Raw genomic sequence first — 15,692 nt, forward strand, 5'->3', positions numbered from 1 at the left:
TTGATGTAATACTTCTTTTGAATGGATTATGAAATCTACCACACTTTGGCCACAGAGAAATATTCAGCTGTGTGGTGCTTTCCTTATTACCAATTTGCATAATAAGACAGATGTCATATCATATAAAAAGTGCAACCAGGTATTTCCCAGGTTCTCAAAATACCAAAGCAGTCCTGAATTCACCTGACAGCTTCTCCTTCTGATGATTCTGTCTTCATATCAGTATCTGTGATAAGAGAGGAAAGAAAACACTTGTTTTTTCATCACACTTTGCTTCAGATCAAATAATTCAGCATCAAAACTCTACTATATACTTCTCCAATAGTACTCTGACTTTGGATATGCAGATGGGAACAAAGAGAGGTGAATTCAGTGATTCACCCACAGAAGTGATTCAGTAAATATTGATATTTGATCAAAAGTTCCTTGCTCACCTGTATCTCCTATATGAGTAGTAGAAAACTTCCTAAGAAGATTAGGTTAGAGCTTTGATCTAATGTCTAACTGTAGTATATATAAACTGAGCACAAGGTTTTAGGAGAATCAATCAAAAATATTTGAATGCCAAATTTTCTCCACAAGTTTCTGTGAAACAGAGCATACATATCCTTCCCATACATTTCAGAAAGGCACTTACCCAAGTTTATAAGGTTTTGCTGAACCTACTAAAGAGCTGGAAATGAAATAGTGGTAAAAGGAGATAGAGCTGCCTTCCTTAGGCTAATACAGAATTCAAAGCAGCAACAGAGCTCAAAGATCAAGTCCAAACCATCATTTCACAAAAGAAGAAACTGAATAAGCGACACAATTAGAATTCATACTTAAAAATTCTGAACCTAGTCCTCTTTACACTACACTAATCTGGAGTCATCTTAAAGGGTTTAAATGGCTGAGCAAGGGGCAGCTAGGTGCTGCAGTAGATACTGGAGTCAAGAGGACCTGAGTTTAAATCCAGCCTCAGACATTTACTAAATGTGTAATGTTAAGTAAGTCAACCCCAACTGCCTCAAAATACAACAACAACAACACCAACAAATGGCTGAGCTAAACTGTCATTTAAATAAACTCCAAAGAATGGTCAGGGCTTCTTTATAAATCTTGGTAAGAAAACACTTTGGCCTTCTTAGTGAAAGTGGTTCTATGCTCACCTCCAGACTTATATTCAGATTGTTCCAACAAGCTGAGGAGTCGGCCTTCATTCCTACTCCCTTCCTGGAATGAAGAGACGGAACAGTTAACCTTCTTGCAGAATAAATCACTATGCTACTCAATTCCTAAAATATTGCCCTGTTACCTCAGATCATACTTTTCTCTGCAGGTAAAAAAAGCTGTAGGACGGTTCCATAAATAATATTTTGCTTTCCAGTAAATGGGAACATACAGATAAGGGCAAACAATGAATTGCAAGCAATGACAAATATGAAATATTCAAAGAAATATAAAATGATGAATGGTGAAGAAAGTAGATAGATTCAAAAGATCAACCTATGAATTGCCTACAATTATGCCAACTCAGGTTATTACACAGCAATAATACCATGGACAAAGTTGGTACTACCTTAAAGATAAAGCTAATAAATATAGACTGTTTTCCTTTTAACAAACAAATGCGGTATTTCATATGCTCCAGTAAACACTTCTGTGCTGTTTGGATTAGTAATTTTTAAGAAGTATACTTTATGGTTTGAGTCTTTGTTGTATATTTTTCAGCTGTGTTAAAAACAAAATTTATCAATAAGAGAGATATGAAAAAAGAAGACAACCATGGACAATTAGAGTACAGCTGAGGCAAGAACAATATTATCCAAGAACAGAGACTCTATTCAGACTGGCAGTCATCTGATACTCGTCATCAATGATTAGAGTTAAGAATTTGTTGTTAGCCCCACGTGACTATCTCAAAGACCATAGATCTGTAGTGGACCTGGGAAGGTAAAGATACTAAGTAGTCCCAGGTAGTATATGTAAACCTTGAAGCCAAAAGAACTAACCAGTCCCAAGGAATAAAAATTCTCCTTTAGATCTTTACATACAATTGGTTGCACATCACACCTTCATTCAGTAACTTTCTTAAAGGGTCTCTTTTACCTCACACACTAGATTGGTGCCTACATTTTGCTCTCTGCTCTAAGATGGCATATTCAATTACAATCCAGAATCTGGAAAAAGTCTATCATGTAATCTTTAATCAAGGTTGCCTGCATACATTTCCCAATTCCTGGCCAAGACATAGTCATATTAGAGAGTCATCAGAAGCACCAGCACCTAGGACTGGACCCCCAGTTGGCTATCTCCCTGTTCTTCTCAGGTTCTCCAACTACTCTGCATGTTTCAGAGCTCTAACTAGAGATCAAGAATACAGATCATTCCAAGAGAAAAAGGCAATGTGGCCTTTAACTAAGAAGTGTACACAGGAGAAATGAATGGTAAAGTAAATCACATCTCACCCAACCCAGCACTTACCCTTGTGTTCCTCTGCCTCACCCCTTTTCCTTTAAAATCTGAAGGCTGTCCACTGTCTCTTTCCAGTTTGTTTCCTTGGTCATCTGTTGCAATCTGAAGGCAGAAGTCGACATGACTTGGATACTCTTTGAAAGGAACCAGGGATTTGCAGAGGTAACATTTCTCACTCCTATCCAACCAGAAGAAAAGGAAAGTGGTTTTAGTATTCTGCTGTGCCTCTGAGCTCTTGGCTATGTCTCAAATGGTGTTTTTACTTCTCCAAGTTATTCCACAGAGAAGACACGTCTAACAATGCAGATTTGCTCAGCGGGATCACCAATAAAACTAACCCGATGCCAATCAAAAGGACTGAGTGATTAGCAGTTTTCCCTGGCTGTTCCTCTGTAGCCTGCTGCTGCAGCAGTGGGATGGTAATGAAATCAGCTCTTCTAACTATCTCAAACAATGCTGATTGCTCTTGAGACATAAAACATTCTGTCAAACTCTGCCGAAATTAAGTGTTATGGTTTTTTTCAAAGGAGAGTTAAAATCTCAACAGAAAAAGGAGCAGTACATTAAATCAAAATGACATTTTATAGGGGGCGGAAGTGGTCTTCTGATTAGTAAATCAACTCTCTGTGCTTACTTCATTTCACAACCTGCATCATAAACTAAGAAGTTCCCCCATACTCCTGGTTTGGATGTAAAGTTCTGCATAATCTTAACATCTCCTATATATTTGTTTCTTTCTGTCTTACCACTGGCAGCTTCCAGAGCAGCTGGGGCTAGAGACTGAGAAGAAAGCTGAGTTCATAAAATAACTTAACCAGGGCATCAAGGAGAAAGACAGTGTATACCAAAAACATCCCATTAAAGATAAAGGAATGAGGGTCTTGTTTCTCTGGAGCTAAGGGGAAGGTCCACATAGAGCAATGCTATAAAACACTATGGAGCCAAATAAATTCAAATGAAGCCTCTCTTGGGCATAATATCCTGAGTTTTTCTTTATGGTCACTTGTGTTTAATAGCCATAATAAGACACTGAAATACAGTAGAGAAATTTATATTATTAAGAAAGTTTGCAGACTCCCTTCTATGGACACATTTTTAAAAGGACAGATACTCAATCGCCAGCACAGTGCCTTGAAAAAGCAGGCCATTAAGAAATGTTTATTAAACGAATGAATGAATGGAGAGGATGTAAGTTAGGTTTTGCCCAAAGTAAAGAATGGACCAGATGACCTTTAAAAGTTCCTTTTGGTCCTAAGATTTACAATCTAACATCTATACCTTGATGCTAAATATTTTTGCCTTTTAATTAGCACTCTAATTTAACATTAGTAGTATTACAACTATTTCCAAGGAAGGGCATTTGCAAACAGCCCCTTCTTCTTTATGATGCTTTTAGCCCAATCTCTTTCACACTGCATAACCTTCTGCAACCTAGCTCTCAACTACAAAATTGGAAAATGGCCCACACTTTCTGAGAGTTGCACAAGGCTTCACATAGGAATGTGAACTGCAAGCAAATGGAAGCCTAAAGGTGGCAGCTTTTATTATTATTTATTATTATTATTTTTTCTAATTCAGATTTTTTGGGGTTTTTTTCCCTTGAGTTTGGAGGAAGGGCAATGAGGCTACCTACACTGCTGCAATTTGGAGTGAAAGAAAAGAAACTCAGGCTATCCAATTAATGCACTGACTGACATGCTAAAATAAGAACTGGACTCATTTAGTACAAACTATTTTATAGGAAACAAGATTGCCAAGAATGTAGCATACCTACTTACTTGTCAATGTCTAGGGATGGCTGGATATCTCTCCCATTGTTACTTTTACTCTTGCCCCGTTTCCTTTTCCGAGTCAACACTTCCAAAAGAAGAAAAATCTGTTAAGATTGCAGGAGGTTTTGCTCCTTTCCCTGCAGTGCTATGGTGTTTCACTGAATGCCATGCAAGATGCCCAGGACAGAATCTTAAGAATACTCTGTATATGGGGTCCTGTGCAAATTCCATTCCTCTAGGGAAAAACGCCATATGCAAAGACACTGTTTCCTCTGTGTGGCTTCTAACATCTGTACCATACACAGAGAGGTGTGTATTCCATGAAGTAACCTTTCTCGCATCAACATAAAAAGTGTGAAGAGTCAAACCAATCCACTCAAGATGCCAGGCTGATGACACTTCTAGCCCCTAGGAAAGGTTTTTTTGGTAACAACCTACTTGCAACATATTTATCCAGGAAAAATAAACATTGGTGTTAACTTAAATCACTTTAAAGGTAACTCCTCCTCTCCCCTGGCCCCTCCCTCTATGACACAGAGGTATTGCAATGCAAGTTAATGATAGTATTTTAGCATTTTTGTTCATTTACTCATCCAACAGACATTGATTGCCTATAGTTTGCAAAGATCTGTGCTAGGTGCTATGGAAGACGGTAAGTTTAGACTGTCAGTCCCTGTTATAATAAAGAAGCAAAGAGATACGATATAAACACAGACAAACTTAACACAAAATATTAGGTTATGACTACATTATAGAAGTACAAACTAAAGAGGAAGAAGGTTGTGGGACAAGGGTCATGGAAAATTTTATGGAGGATATGGTACTGGAGGTGAATTCTAAAAGATGGGTGGGAATTCAAGAGGCAAAAAAGGGGTGGGAGGACATTCAGGGACAGGAAACAGCATGAACAAAGGCAGAGAAGTAGGGGGAGTGCAATGTGTGCTAAGGGAAGAGCGATATCTAGTTTGGCTGGGATATAGGGAGTATGGTGGCAAGTGACATAAGACTGAAAGGGTGGGGAGAGGAGGGACACACTTCAAACTATAGAATACTTTGAATGCCCAGATAAAGGAACTTGAACTTGGAGAGGAAACAGGGAGCACTGAAGATTTCTGTACCAACGTTACATGACTATATCAAGTGCTCATCCAAACTCTTGAGTGAAAATATCAAATAATGAGGCCTACCACCTTCTAAGGCAGCTCATGTTTTTTAATTTCCAGCATCTATCACAGTATCCAGCAGAATAGTTTAATAAACGTTCACTTACTGACTGACAGGAGGAACAAGTGGAAGCAAGAAAACACATTAAAAGGTTACTGCCAACAGTCCAGATGAGTAATATTCCAAGCCTTTACTAGGTTGATGGCATAAGAAAAAAGGGGAAGGGGAGGACAAATGTTCAATGCCTATCATGAAGGTGGAATGGATAGGATTTGGTAACTTGAATATGAGAAGGAAGAATCAAAGATAAAACCAAAATTATATACATGGGCAGAGAGGGTGAATTATGGTGCCTTTGGTCGGACATATCTAGTAATGGAGAACTTACCACTTTATGAAGGAGCTCATTCCATTTTTGGACAGACGTATTAGGAACTTCAACCTTTATACTAAGCTGAAAACTGCTTCCCTACAAATTCCACAAATTGATTCTAGTTGAATCCCACTGGAGTCATACAGAACAATTCTATTCCCTTTTTTTCCCCTGACAGTCCTTCAGATATCTGAAGACAGCCCTCTAAATCTTTTCATGTCCAGTTCCTTCATTTGCTGCTTATGTGATGCAGTTTCTGGATCTTTAACCACTCTAATACTCCTACTTCAGAAAGAATTCAATTAGTCAGTGTTCTTCTTGTAATGTAGTGCCGAGAACCAAATACAATATTGTGGATGTGATCTTAGCAGTGCAGGGTACTATTAGATATATTATCTTGACTTGGGCACCAGGCTTCTACTGATACATACTAAATTCACAGTAGTTTCACTATAGTTTTACTTCACATTGACCTAGGTCTTTTCCATAATGCATTCAAGCACCTGTTGTTTTTAAACAGAAGACCTTACATTTGCCATTTGAGTGCAAAATTCCAGTCTCTTAAAATAAATGACTCTTAATTTTATCAACCAACATTAGCTATCCCTGACTGGCTTGTGTCATTCAAAGAATAACAAAAATACACAACAGGTGAAAACAGTTGCAGCATAATGATGCTTTACATGTGAAAAAAGACATAGAGGACAAAAACATACATGACCAAAAAAGAATAATAAGGTCTTGTGACAAGAAAAACACAAAGACCTCAAGTGAGTTGAGCATAGTGAGCACATAATAAATGTTCATTAACATGTATTATTTATTTTCAGAAAAAAAAAAGAAACTCAGAGGTCATCTAGTCAAACACATTTCTCAGTGGAAATCCACTTCACAAAATTCTTGACAAGTGCTCATCTAACCTCTGTGAAAATATCTAGTAATGGGGGCTCACCACCCTCTAAGGCAGTTCATTCTACTTTTAGACAACAGTAATTCCTTACAAGTATTTTTATTTATAGTGAGTCCATGTCTGCCTCTCCATACTCCTCTTCCTCAATACTTCTGCCATCTGGGTTCAAGAAGAAAGAAAAAGTGTGAAGTAGCTACAGAAAGACTTCTATGTCTTCATCCAAGTAACAGATACAAAGTTTGAACAGGGCAAGACCAGAAATAAAGTCTATACAACTAGAGACTTAATCCCAGGCTGACATGGATCCATTTATCAATATACTTTGGGCACAAAAATACATCAAACTGTACCAACATCTGGCCCATACTTCACCATCTGACCACAAGGATAACATAAGAATGTCAAATGTTCAGCTGAAATTAATCCTTTAAGCCTGTACATTCTGCAGTTGCTAAGCATTCAAAAATTTGTCTTCAACCAGAAGCATTAAAGAAATATTCAGGAATCAATCTACAGAAAGACTTGGAAGAACTTGGTATTTGCTCATTGGACTAAGTCTATCATGTGAATAATGCCAAATATTAAGGTAAGTCAGTAAAATTCTGGTTGATAAAGCCCAAATTTAATCAATATTCTCCTTAGAAGATACCGTTACAAGTAAAGAGCAGAGGCTAGAAAAATGCAGTGGCATTCTATAAAAACAAGGGTCTAGTTCCAGAAGCCATTCTGAACATCATGATGCAGGCTCTGGGGTAGAGAGGAAATGCAGACACAATCAATCAGGGTTGGAGCATGTGGAGACCGCCAATTAAGGTGTCTAATGCCAAACCTTCAGCCATGCTGAATTGCTCTGCCTGGACAGAAACAGAGGAAAAAACATGGTAGTGACTGCTGCTAATTATTACTCTCAGGTCAGTCCTGCTGCCTCATATATCCTTCCCTTCCAAACCTACAATCTTCTCCTGCTTGTAGAGGAGCTCTTTCCCAGGCAGCCTCCACTCCTGGCAACTGTCACATACTTCTGAGCACTGGGATCAAATTTCTTGGCTTCCAGGCTAAATCTCCTTTCTAGTCTCTAACAACTTTGTTTCAGTTTGAAAGGGACAGAACACCTTTTTCTCTTGTATTCCTAGATGTGTACACTTTTCTGTACACGTATACACACGATATTTTAGGTACATAAAACAGTGTATATGCATATATGCATGTTTGTGTGCGTGTGTATATATATATTTTATATATATGTATGTATACATACACACTTATACACCGATACATAAGCATATTCCACTTGCCTAAGATGTACTCTCTTCCTATCAAATTCTACCCTCCTTCAAGATCCAGTGAAAGTTCCATAACTCCTATATGAAACTTTCTCCAACCATTCCAACTTATATTTGATATGATTCTCAGCATGGTAAGTAGAAAAATAGCTCTTAAGTCAGAAGACCTGGGTTGAAATCCCATCTCTAACATTTACTACAAGATGGCCTTTGAGGTCCCCTTCCATCTTTAAACCTATCATCTCCCTTTTGTGGAACTACTCTCTCATTTTAGCACTTATTAGTTTCTCATTCACAATTATTAGTTACATCTCCTCACCTGAACTGCAGGGACCTTGGAGGCAAGGGAACAAATCTAATACTTATTTGTATCCATTATAATGTTTAAATGTAGAATACATAGAAGGTACTAAATAAATACCTGAGTGTCTTTACTCATATGGCAAGTAAACATGCAAGAAATAGTAGAAGAATAGATAAGAAACAATGACAAGTGGTTACTAGTTAATGTTTAGTATTAATTTCAACTTCAATAGTACAGCATATTAGACTATTCATCTGGATTTCCCCCGGAATCCCACTGTCTTAGCATATAAATACTCATATAAATCCCTGACAAAGACTATTAAACTATTCTAAAACAGCATTCTGAATTAGTTTGTAGGCAGACATCTGGGCTTGCAACTGAAAAAAAAAGATCCCTGAATGCTGTTATTAACCATTTCTGAGTTTAGTGAGCCAAGGAGACAAAGTATTAGAACTTTTGTTGCCTTATTTCAGAGTTTCATCAAGTTGTCCTGATCTATATGTTGTCAGTGGACTCAGATGGCTTCAGAGAACAAAGTAAGACTGATAACTTCACACAGCCCTCCCTCATTTAAATCCTATTCACTTACATGTCATGCCATCACCTCCCTGATATCATGGCCCTCTTCAAGAACAAAGGACAAACAACAACTTCTGTGAATAGTAGTAGGAGCTGCCCCAGTGGGGACCCAACAAGAAATGGCCAGCTGGGTAACACAGTTCCTTTTTTCTTTTTCGTTCTTTCCCTTCCCTTCCCTCTATCCACATAGGGTATCATACCCTTTCCTGTGGGTGCTTGGCCCAAAGGAACGTAAATTTTGATTGCTGAAACCTCACAAGATATCTTGGGATTTACTGGCTACATTTTTTATTAAGGATCATGCCTTCTTAAACCTATACCACTCTGCTTCTCACTGATTGAGCAACAAGCCTCACTTGGCCATTGATTGGCTCAGAGTGAATGTAAATAACAATTGTTTCTGTTTTGGTCAGAAACCCTAAGGGTTTTCCCCTCCTAGATTTCTGGAGGAAACTAGGTAAAAGAGGTTACTCTCTGACTCATTTTTACCTAGCCTCAATCACTGAATGGGCATTGCCTCAGTCAAACTTAAAAATCTTAGCTCAAAAAAGATCAAAATCTTTCACTGCATCCAGAGTCATCTCCAATCATCCAGATCTATTTATGGTTACTGGACCCACATGGCTCTGGAGATGAAAGTGAGGCTGGTGTCTCTGCACAGCCCTCCCTCACTTAGATCCAATTCACTTGCATGTCATGGCATCACCTCCCTGATGTCATGGTCCTCTTAGAGAACCAAAAACATCAACAAAACAAAGGGGAGGATGTAAAAAGGAGAAGAAGATGGCAGTATGAACAAAGGAGGATAGCAGTTCACCTCAAAGGACATTTATATTTTACAGGGATAAGCAATCCTGTGAAGTTCTGCCTTTGGGAAGCCTAGCCACTATAGCAGCCCAGTTTTCCCCAGAAACTTCATCCAGTGACCTGACACTCTAGAAAGCTTCTTGTTCTGTTCCAAGGACTTAATCTGACCTTGAAGATAGGTACTTCACAAATTTGCACCCAATACCAAATTTGTGCTGGACATCAATTTTAAAAGACAGATAGTATAGGTTTTAGCATGTAACTGTAAGTATAGATATTTATCAGACCACAGGGACAAATAGGCGACTTAAGCAACCCAGAAGAGCTATTTTTAGTGTAAACAAAGCAGTCACTGAGCTACCAACCCCAAGATGAGCAATCAGAAAGTGAAGTATATTGTTGAATAACAAAGAAAAAGAACCACAGCAACTTCAGGAGTATCAGTGAGTGGGATAAAGTGAAGATTTCTCAGGAGACACTCATATGAAGTAGACCAGGCCCTAGACCTGAGTTGCTATTTCTCAAAAATCAGATGATATGGGGAAATTTAAAGGTGTGAAACCACCTGTCACCCCTCTCCCCACTCTTTGCCTAACCTACTTCCTTATCATATCGTACAATTAGGACCTTCTTCCAAACAAGGAGATGTTTGTTCAGTTTCTTTCTCAATTCTTTGTATCTGAGGAAATTTCTGAGAATAGGCTGCTTGCTCAAAATATTAACCAATAGAGTTAAAGGTTAAGTTTGGGGGTGGTTTTTATCTATATAACCTTTCATCTGCTTTTGTAAGGTGCTTCCCTTCCTTCAATCTGTTTGAGAGAAGGTGAAGTCCTTCTTGCAAGAACCGAATAAAGGACTTTCTGTTTATATTTTGAGATGCCTCTGAGTAGTCAATTTGAGTAGCGGTCTCGCCATCCCACACATCAGCAATTACTCAAACTGAGTGGAATCACAAGATAATAAGCTTTTGGGCTGGAAGAAACCTTAAAAGTGATCTAATTAAAATTATCTCTTTATTTTACAGATGAGAAAATTGAGGCCCAGACATGGGAAGTTACTTGTCAAGATCATATAGGCTGTGAGTGATAAATCTGCGATTTCAACTCAAGTCCTACGCCTCTCAATCCAATACTCTTTTCTCTGGTTGATGCTATCTGCATAGAAGAATATTTGAAATAACCAATATTCAAATTTTTTTCTTCATTAAATGTGGCTGCAGCCCTTCAAAAGGGAATGCAAAGTAAATGGTGATGTTCTAAATTACACTATTTAGGGATGATGTGTCATAGTTGCTTCCAAATTTACAGGTAAAACCACTAAAGGGAGTAAGTCTGGGGTTGAGTGGTGTAGTAGGAATAGATTGGGAAAATGACATGGGGATAGGTAGAAGTTTATCACAATCTTATGGTGCATTAACAAAATACATCATCCAAATGGTAAAAAGTGATAATGGTTTCAATCTTCCCTGCCTTGGACAGATCAAATCTACAATACCCCATCCAATTCTAGGTGTCACATTGTATTTAGCCAGAAAACTGACAAACTGGAATACAACTAGGAGAGTGAATAGGTTGATGAAAGAACTTAAAACTGTAAGATATAAGACCAGTTGGAAGAACCAGAGAAGAAAAAATTTAAGGAGGCAGATTAAGTTCACTGTCATGTTGGATTCCTCATCTGTAAAATGAGGGATGTGGCCTAAGATGGTCTCTAAAGTCTCCTCTACCTTTAGATATATCACCCTATAAAGATGTAGGCTTGTTTTGCTTGGTCCCAAAGGACAGAACTAGAAGCAATGGGTGGACATTTCAGAGAGGCAGATTTGGGTTCTAGAAAATCAAATCTTACTTTAGGAGGCAGTGAATTCACAGATGGGGCTTCTTACAGAAGTACAGATTAGACTGAATGACTTCTGAAGTTCCTTCTAATTCTTGAGTTTCTACAAGTGTTGTTTCCTAGTGTTAAACTCAAAAGATCATTTTATCAACCCAAATTAAATGTTTTCAAAGACAGTTCTTTCTCCATTTTTAGCATATAGTAACAGATTCTTCCTGATTTGCTACCACCTAAAGTTCTAAGTACACTAAATTTTATCACTATTCCACCAGAGAAATCTGAACTTCTAATACAGAAAAGAGGATATATGTTTGTCGGCACTCTAGAAAAAGTAAGCAAGCTAAAGGACAAAAAACAGAGTGTTCTCTCAGGCCTTTTCCAGAGTTTCACTAATGGTCCACTCTTGGGAGAAAATTTATATAGGATTCATGGTTGCTACAGTTCCAGAATAGTTTTTTTTTCCTTTTGAGGGGTGGATTAGGAAGGTTTGAATAGGAACAATAAATGTTCCCAGACCCTTTGGCTCCACTCAAACTATAGGGATTATTAGGATTCTGAAATCAGTCAAGATTCCTCCAGTGATATACTTGAATGCTCTGCTCCTCAATTTCATCTCTGGTATTTCTGGAGTCAGTACTGCTAATACAAATTTTAGCAAGGGCTTGGCAATTCTTATTGCAAGGACAAATGTGATCATCAAGAAATACTTACAGATCCTCTTGAGGTCTATAAAGAAAGAGTCTGTATGGGAAAAGTACAACTAAATCTAAAAGTCCCAGGCAATTCTAAGAAATTATTGAACTGTGAATCTTTATGTTTAAGCAAACAGTTTGAAAGAAAGCCATTCTTTTTTAGGTCTGAAAAAAATAGGCAGGTGTATGCATCAATCACCTTTTAAAAAGTCATCTATGTACCTCACATTTATGTAGTGATCTACAGTTTTAACTATTTCCCTCACAACTGTCTTGTTAGATAGTAAGTGTAAGAACTATTCTCGCTCACTTTGCAGAGGAAGAAACAAGGTCAGAGAGATCAAACAGCCTATAGTAGAAACAGCAACATCTATGAGCTCATCACTGCCTGAGCTACGGCCTGGCTCTGACAAAGCTGCCTACTGGGAGTGGGAGAGAGGATGGAGGACTCGAACCTAAGTCTTTTGTCTCAAAATCCAGCACTCTTTTCACTACAGCACATTGTCTATGGGGCTTATGAAACAGGTTTAAGATTCAATGTTAAACAATAACTTGAGGAGATTTATCTTCTCTATGAGAGAAGTTAAAAAATCAGACATTGAATCTTCTTGCATTAAGAACATTTTAAAAAGCATTAATCAAAAATAATTGACTATTTCACCTTTTGGAAAAGAGGGAGGGTGATGAGAGAATGGGAAGAGGAAGGAAATGGAACCCTGGAGACAGCTGGTAGTGCAGTGGATTGAGTGCTGGGCCTAGAGTCAGGAGTCCCTGTTCAAATCTGACCTCAGACAATTATTAGCTTTGTGTTCCTGGACAAGTCACTTAATCTCTGCCTGTCTTAGTTTTTATCAACTGTAAAATGAAGAAAATATCACTTATCTTCCAGGGTTGTTGTGAAAAAAAACAAGATAATATTTGTAAATCACTTAGCACAGAGACGCTAAGGGACTTGTCTGCAATCACACAGCTAATAAGTGAGGCAGAACCGGAACTCAATTCTTTGTGACTCAAAGTTCCACACTTTACCAAGTACACCACCTTCCTGCCTACTAAAAAATTAAGTTCTCTTACTATGGAGTTTGATCATTTCATTTTGTAAATGGAGGAAAAGAGGCCCAGAAAGGGAAAGAACTGACCCTAAGGCATGCAATCATCTTTGCCATGCTCTCCGTCCAGGAACCTACATTCTACTGGGTGGAACAACATGTCACTCACAGGATGTCCTTGATAATTTAAGGAAGGTGAACACAAACAATCAGAGGCATCAGAGGAGGGAGCACATCCCACACTTATGGGATGGTCTGGGCAAAGGCCATGGGAGGCACGGGGATTGCCAGTGATGGGGAGTGCTGTTTGGTGTCTGTACTGGCAGGCTGAGCTCAGCCTGTGATAAGCTTTCAGCTGTGGTCTGAGGAGGGTGTATTTTATCATAGGGGCAACAGAAACTATAGTTTAGAAGGAAGAACAACCTTGAAAAGAAGAGTCAGATATGAACTTTAGAAAGATTTTTTTTTTTGGCTGTGACATGGAGGATGGACCAGAGAAGGAAAAGACCAGAAACTGGAAATACAACTGGAAAACAGTGGCAGCAGTGCAGGCAACATGTTCTCAGGATCACTGACTAAAATGAAGCAGGTGACCATATTGGATGAATTCTATGAGCCTTTCCCATCTAGCACTGTGTGTCTGCCTACAACATGTTTCCCTTCACCTGTAACTCCTGGAGAACCTGGTCCCCTCAAGACTTAGTTCCATGTACCACTTTCTATACAAGGTCCTTCCTGACCCCCAAGATACCAAAGCCCTTCCTCCCAAAACCACTTTATATTCATTTCATATATATAGATATATTCTACATATTGTGCGTGTAAACACATGATGTGTCCCTCATTAGAAGCTCCTTGAAGGCAGGCATTGTCTCACTTCTGTCTTTGTACTCTCAGTGTCATAGAGGCTTAATAAATATTGGCTGGTTTGTTGACTGATTACGCATGCAACCACCTCCAAATTACGGCCTCCAGGGTTTAGCAACTCACTCATTTATTAACTGTGTGACCAAGATCAATTAAATTTAACTCAAAAAAAAAATTTATGAAGCAGCATTTACATGAATGGTACTGTGACAAATACTGAAGATACAAAGACAAAAGCAAAGAGTCTTTGTCTTCAAGGAGTTACAGTTCAACTAAAATATATTCTATTTTCTAAAGGCTCTTGGCTCTTCCCGGCTCTTATGATCTGGCCACTTTCAACTCTGAAATACTATCTTCTATGGTCTAAAGTCTCTTCCAGAGGGGAAACAAAGTGATTTTATTATTAATCTGTTAAATTTTCTCTCTCTCTGAAACATAGAATAAGCAGCTACTTATATTTGTAAAAGTAAAATGTGTGTATAGATATATATACATATATAATATAAATAATAAGCAGCTGCTCATTATTATCCTAATTTTACAGGAAAACAGAGATCAAAAGAGCTTAAGTAACTTGCTCAGGCTCACACAGCTAGTTAAGTGTTGGAGGTAAAATTAGAACACAAATCTTAATATGATCTTCAGACAGAGAGGTGATAACTTCAACATTGAAGATTAGAGCATTTTTTTTTTGGACAAGGCTACAAAAGATTAATAATGTAGTAACCAAACTGCACACATACATATGATTAATTGGAGAAAAAAATAACTCAATCTTAAAGAATTGGTAGGTCAAAGAATGAACCATGAAAACAACAGAGAATTTCACAGAGAAAATAACAGAGACAATAAACCAAAATTTCTGGGATACAGCCACCAAACTGACCTCAGGGAGAAATTTTTTATTTCTAAATAGTTCTATCAACAACAAAAAAAGAGAAAGAATAAATCAGTGAATTTCACAGGAAAATTAAAAAAAAAACCAGAAAGCAAATAAATCTTTAAAACCTATTTAAAAAGTGAAACAGAAATTCTGAAAATCAGAAGAGAGAAAACAAAAAGTGAAAGTGAAAGAAAAAAATTATTGAACTGGTAAACAAGCATTTATTCTCCCTCCGTCCATTATTACCACTATTATTTGACAGCGCTAGAAATGATAGCTATAATAATAAAACAGACAAAAAAAGAAATGGAGGTAAATTAGGACACACAAAATGATCACTTTTTGCAGATGATGTGCTGATCCACATAGAGAACATAAAGAATCAAGTAACAATTCATTGAAACAATAACTTCAGTAGAGTAGCAGTATAATACTTTAACTTTTATACAGTGCTAACCATATATGAGAGCGTGCACACACACACACACACAGACTTTACAAAGTATTTTCACATACAGGGTATTTCAAAAATCTTAGTGCAGTCTTAAGCTACTAAAGCTTAGGGATACCCTATCTTAGTTCATTTGATCTTCACAACAGCCTTGTAAAGCAGCTGCTTTTTATTATCCTAATTACAGATGAAAAAACAGAGGCCACAAGGGCTTAAAAGATTTATTCAGGCTCACACAGCTAGTTAAGTGCTAGAGGCAAAATTA

General features: G+C 37.8%; 1 protein-coding gene across 7 annotated transcripts in view; it reads right to left on the bottom strand.

Moving 5' to 3' along the window:
* Window positions 1-15,692, bottom strand: part of UIMC1 (ubiquitin interaction motif containing 1) — a 133,214-nt gene that overhangs the window by 3,987 nt on the left and 113,535 nt on the right. For 5 of the 7 annotated variants that reach the window (XM_072631108.1, XM_072631111.1, XM_072631109.1 and 2 more), the window contains 4 exons: window positions 4,233-4,311; window positions 2,464-2,632; window positions 1,149-1,212; window positions 184-226 (listed from right to left, as the gene is read on the bottom strand). In XM_072631108.1, coding sequence (XP_072487209.1) covers window positions 184-226; window positions 1,149-1,212; window positions 2,464-2,632; window positions 4,233-4,311 — 355 coding nt within the window. Of the gene's footprint in view, window positions 1-163; window positions 227-1,148; window positions 1,213-2,463; window positions 2,633-4,224; window positions 4,312-15,692 lie in introns of those variants that run through there. The other 2 variants (XM_072631112.1, XM_072631114.1) reach the window with 2 other exon arrangements.

Source organism: Notamacropus eugenii, chromosome 1 (assembly GCF_028372415.1).
Source record: "Notamacropus eugenii isolate mMacEug1 chromosome 1, mMacEug1.pri_v2, whole genome shotgun sequence".
NCBI classification, from domain to species: domain Eukaryota; kingdom Metazoa; phylum Chordata; class Mammalia; order Diprotodontia; family Macropodidae; genus Notamacropus; species Notamacropus eugenii.